The sequence below is a fragment of the Nansenia antarctica genome (genome assembly GCF_963989245.1).
Source record: "Nansenia antarctica genome assembly, chromosome: 6".
NCBI lineage: Eukaryota > Metazoa > Chordata > Actinopteri > Argentiniformes > Microstomatidae > Nansenia > Nansenia antarctica.
The window spans coordinates 74,855,514-74,860,513 of NC_137676.1; the positions used below are offsets into that span (position 1 = coordinate 74,855,514).

Genomic DNA, 5,000 nt, shown 5'->3' on the forward strand with positions numbered 1-5,000 from the left:
TGGCCAACTGGCCCCATCTCTACACCTCCACCTCTACACCACCACCTCTACACCACCACTTCTACACCCCACCACCTCTACATCACCACCTCTACACCACCTCTACACCACCTCTACACCACCACCTCTACACCACCACCTCTACACCAACACGGCAGTCATGCTGCCTGGTCATGACTCTTCACCACACTGGCTCCCCGCTGGTGGAATGAGCTTCCCACGGCTGTCAGAACTGCAGAGTCACTATCCATCTTCCGTCAGAGACTGAAGACCTCCATCTCTTCAGGCTACACCTTGACTGCTCCTCCTGAGACATCTACTGCCCCCCAGCACTGCGTCTCCTGAAGACACCCGCTTTTTCCCTCTACTGTGTCCCCTAAAAACTTCTATTGCCCCCTTGTACTGTTTCTCTGTTTCTCCAGTGTCTAAATATAACAAATAAAATAAAATTATAAAAACTAGGTTTTCGAAGAAGGTGATAGGAGAAGGTTTTTCCTTCTATCAATGGCCCCGGGCCTGAGCTGGATTACTCTTCCTGCTACGACTGGTGGATTGATGATTCACTTGCTTAGTATTCAAATATATTGATTGTAGGTCGCTTTGGAATAAGGCGTCTGCTAAATGCCAAAAATGTAAATGTAAATGGTTAGACCAGGGTTAGACCTGCAGAGACCAGGGTTAGACCAGGGTTAGACCAGGGTTAGGACCAGGGTTAGGACCAGGGTCAGGACCAGGGTCAGGACCAGGGTTAGGACCAGGGTCAAGACCAGGGTTAGGACCAGGGTTAGGACCAGGGTCAGGACCATGGTTAGACCAGGGTTAGACCAGGGTTAGGACCAGGGTTAGACCAGGGTTAGACCAGGGTTAGACCAGGGTTAGGACCAGGGTTAGGACCAGGGTCAGGACCAGGGTCAGGACCAGGGTTAGGACCAGGGTCAGGACCAGGGTCAAGACCAGGGTTAGGACCAGGGTTAGGACCAGGGTCAGGACCAGGGTTAGACCAGGGTTAGACCAGGGTTAGACCAGGGTTGGACCAGGGTTAGGACCAGGGTTAGACCAGGGTTAGACCAGGGTTAGGGAGTGAGGGTGTCAGGGGTCAGGGTTAGGGAGTCAGGGTCCAGGGGGTCAGGGTTAGGGTCCAGGGGGTCAGGGGTCAGGGTTCTCACCTTCTGGGAGTATCGGGGGGTGCGGGGGTCCTCCACGGAGGCGGTCATGGTTAGGGTCAGGGGTCAGGGTTAGGGTCCAGGGGGTCAGGGGTCAGGGTTCTCACCTTCTGGGAGTATCGGGGGGTGCGGGGGTCCTCCAGGGAGGCGGCCCTCTGCTGGAAGCGGCTCCTCCTCTGGGCGGCGTCCTCGGTCAGCGCCTCCCTCAGGTCCTCCCTGCTGCTCTCCCTGCTGATGCCCAGCCGGCTGCCCCCTCCGTCCTCGGACTCCACCGACCCCGCCCGGCCGAACCCCGCCCACGACCGCCCGGAGACAGAGCCCTCGGGGGGGTTGTCCAGGCTCCGCCTCCTCTCCTCCACGTCACGCACCTGCAGAAGAGAGAGGTAAGAAGGTTAGACACCTGGGTTCTCACCTGCAGAGAGAGGTCAGGTTAGAGACCGAACCCACTCTGCAGAGACCAGGGTTAGACCAGGGTTACCCACTCTGACACTAGTTAACTCTAGTTAGACCGAACCCACTCTGACACTAGTTAACTCTAGTTAGACCGAACCCACTCTGACACTAGTTAACTCTAGTTAGACCTAACCCACTCTGACACTAGTTAACTCTAGTTAGCCCGAGCACTTTATTTTTATGTATTTATCCTTTATATATTCAGGGAGGTCCTTTGGAGACCACAATCTCTTTTTCATGATTACATGATATCTACACCTCACTATTATTGACATCAAGATGTTAAAAGGACATGATTTACAAAGGAAATACCATTTTCTTTTTCAGACGACAATCAGTTATCACAACACCTCTCTACCCCTAACACTAACCCAAACACAGACTCTAATCCTGACCCTGACCGCCTCTATCAAATAAACCACTGAATCAATAAACTGACTGACTGATGTTTTTGCACAAAGACGGAGAAGCAACACAAGCAAGGAGAACAACACAAGAACCTTCTCACCTTCTCGAAGATCTTGGAGCTGGCCCGGGTGAGCTTGGGGGAGGGTCTGGAGGAGGTGAGGTCTTTGCGGGGGGAGTACTCGCTGAGGGGGGTCTGGGGGCGGGAGGGGGAGGAGTCCTGGAGGCCGCTCTGGGACCGCGGCTGACGGACCTGCTGGTAAACAACCGTGCAGTATGTTTACATTCTTGTGTTAGGGGTCACATACTGTATAGAAGTCTACCAGTCCATATGTTTATGTGTTTGTAAAAGTACACAGTTACATGCTAACTCCCCCCTGTCTATATACGCCCCTGTGAATAGGCCATAGTGTATATAAGCATATACGTTTACATAATAGATACATTCTCAGATTCCTACCGATCACTTATCCCCCTATTTTTGTCTATTTATGTGTCATTCTTGTTTTTTTATTATCTTAGGACGGTGTTTGATTGTTAGCACCTAGGCTTTGCATTTAAATGTTGTTGTACCTGTTACCATGACAATAAAGATCATTCATTCATAAATGTTCACACACACACAGGCCTGTGTAGGTATCTGTCTTGTTGCAAACAAGTAAGAACACATTCTTATTTACAAATGCAGCCTGACCAAAAAGCAATGGCTCTTTGGGGGGGGGGGGGGGGGAGCTAGAAATAAAACAAGGTTAAATAATTGATCTAGTTACCCGCTTTTCCCCTCTACTGTGTCCCTAAAACTTCTATTGCCCCCCTTGTACTGTTTCTCTGTTTCTCCAGTGTCTATATACAAAATAAAATGTAAAAAGTCTAGGTTTAGAAGAAGGTGATAGAAGAAGCTGATAGAAGATGTTTCCTTCTAGCACAGTGACTGCCAATGGCCCCGGGCCTGAGCTAGATTACTCTTCCTGCTACTACGACTGGTGGATTGATGATTCACTTGCTTAGTGAAATGTATCGATTGTAAGTCGCTTTGGAATAAGGCGTGTAAGACATGTAAATGTAAATGTAATCGTAGCAGGAAGAGTAATCCAGCTCAGGCCCGGGGCCATTGATAGAAGGAAAAACCTTCTTCTATCACCTTTTTCTCAACCTAGTTTTTTTTTAATATAGACACTGGAGAAACAGAGAAGCAGTACAAGGGGGGGCAATAGAAGTTTTTAAGGGGACACAGTAGAGGGGAAAAGAGGGTGTCTTCAGGAGACGCAGTGCTGGGGGGCAGTAGATGTCTTAGATGTCAGTAGATGTCTCAGAAAGAAGCGTTTCTGGTGGTCTAGTTACTGGTGATCTAGTTACTGGTGGTCTAGTTACTGGTGGTCTAGTTACTGGTGATCTAGTTACTGGTGATCTAGTTACTGGTGATCTAGTTACTGGTGATCTAGTTACTGGTGGTCTAGTTACTGGTGCTCTAGTTACTGGTAGTTACTGGTGATCTAGTTACTGGTGGTCTAGTTACTGGTGATCTAGTTACAGGTGATCTAGTTATTGGTGGTCTAGTTACTGGTGATCTAGTTACTGGTGATCTAGTTACTGGTGATCTAGTTACTGGTGGTCTAGTTACTGGTGATCTAGTTACTGGTGATCTAGTTACTGGTGGTCTAGTTACTGGTGATCTAGTTACTGGTGGTCTAGTTACTGGTGGTCTAGTTACTGGTGATCTAGTTACTGGTGATCTAGTTACTGGTGATCTAGTTACTGGTGGTCTAGTTACTGGTGATCTAGTTACTGGTAGTTACTGGTGATCTAGTTACTGGTGATCTAGTTACTGGTGATCTAGTTACTGGTGGTCTAGTTACTGGTGGTCTAGTTACTGGTGATCTAGTTACTGGTGATCTAGTTACTGGTGATCTAGTTACTGGTGGTCTAGTTACTGGTGATCTAGTTACAGGTGATCTAGTTATTGGTGGTCTAGTTACTGGTGATCTAGTTACTGGTGATCTAGTTACTGGTGATCTAGTTACTGGTGGTCTAGTTACTGGTGGTCTAGTTACTGGTGATCTAGTTACTGGTGGTCTAGTTACTGGTGGTCTAGTTACTGGTGATCTAGTTACAGGTGATCTAGTTATTGGTGGTCTAGTTACTGGTGATCTAGTTACTGGTGATCTAGTTACTGGTGATCTAGTTACTGGTGGTCTAGTTACTGGTGGTCTAGTTACTGGTGATCTAGTTACTGGTGGTCTAGTTACTGGTGGTCTAGTTACTGGTGATCTAGTTACTGGTGATCTAGTTACTGGTGATCTAGTTACTGGTGGTCTAGTTACTGGTGATCTAGTTACTGGTGATCTAGTTACTGGTGATCTAGTTATTGGTGATCTAGTTACTGGTGATCTAGTTACTGGTGATCTAGTTACTGGTGATCTAGTTACTGGTGATCTAGTTACTGGTGATCTAGTTCAACCAGAACATGAACGTCCTCCCACCTTCTCCTGAAACTCCCCTGGCACGGTGTCCTGGTACTCCACGGGGACCACCAGCTTCTTGCGGGGGGTGAGGGGGGTGGTGGGGGCGGAGCCAGGGCGGGGGGAGGAGGAGGGCCGCTTCACGGTCCTGGGGGAGGGGGGGGGGAAGACGTGAGGGAGGGGGGGGGAGTCCCTCATGAAGTCTTCTGTTTGGATCCTGGAAAAAGAAGAGAAAAAAAAGAGAGTCGGAGCGTCAGTCAGTCGGTCCACCTCCTAGACAACCATGCCCTGACCCCTGACCCCTGACCCCTGACCCCTGACCCTGACCCATGACCCCTGACGCGTGGAATGTGCTTGCCTGGCGGGGTGGGAGGGGCCTGTGTTCTCCTCGTCCAAACAGCTGCTGGTCTCACAGTCTCCGCCCTCATCGTCCGACGTCTCAGAATCTGGAGGGAGGAGAAGGAAGTGACATCACAACCTGATGACATCATCATTTCTACAGGACTCATGACATCGTCTT

General features: G+C 49.3%; 1 protein-coding gene across 1 annotated transcript in view; it reads right to left on the bottom strand.

The window, feature by feature from the left end:
- The window catches only part of LOC308160976 (striated muscle preferentially expressed protein kinase-like), a gene marked incomplete at both ends in the record, with an annotated part of 64,415 nt that overhangs the window by 47,013 nt on the left and 12,402 nt on the right, over positions 1-5,000 (bottom strand). The window contains 4 exon segments of the mRNA XM_080534898.1: positions 1,271-1,531; positions 2,125-2,274; positions 4,502-4,697; positions 4,839-4,926. Coding sequence (XP_080391024.1) covers positions 1,271-1,531; positions 2,125-2,274; positions 4,502-4,697; positions 4,839-4,926 — 695 coding nt within the window.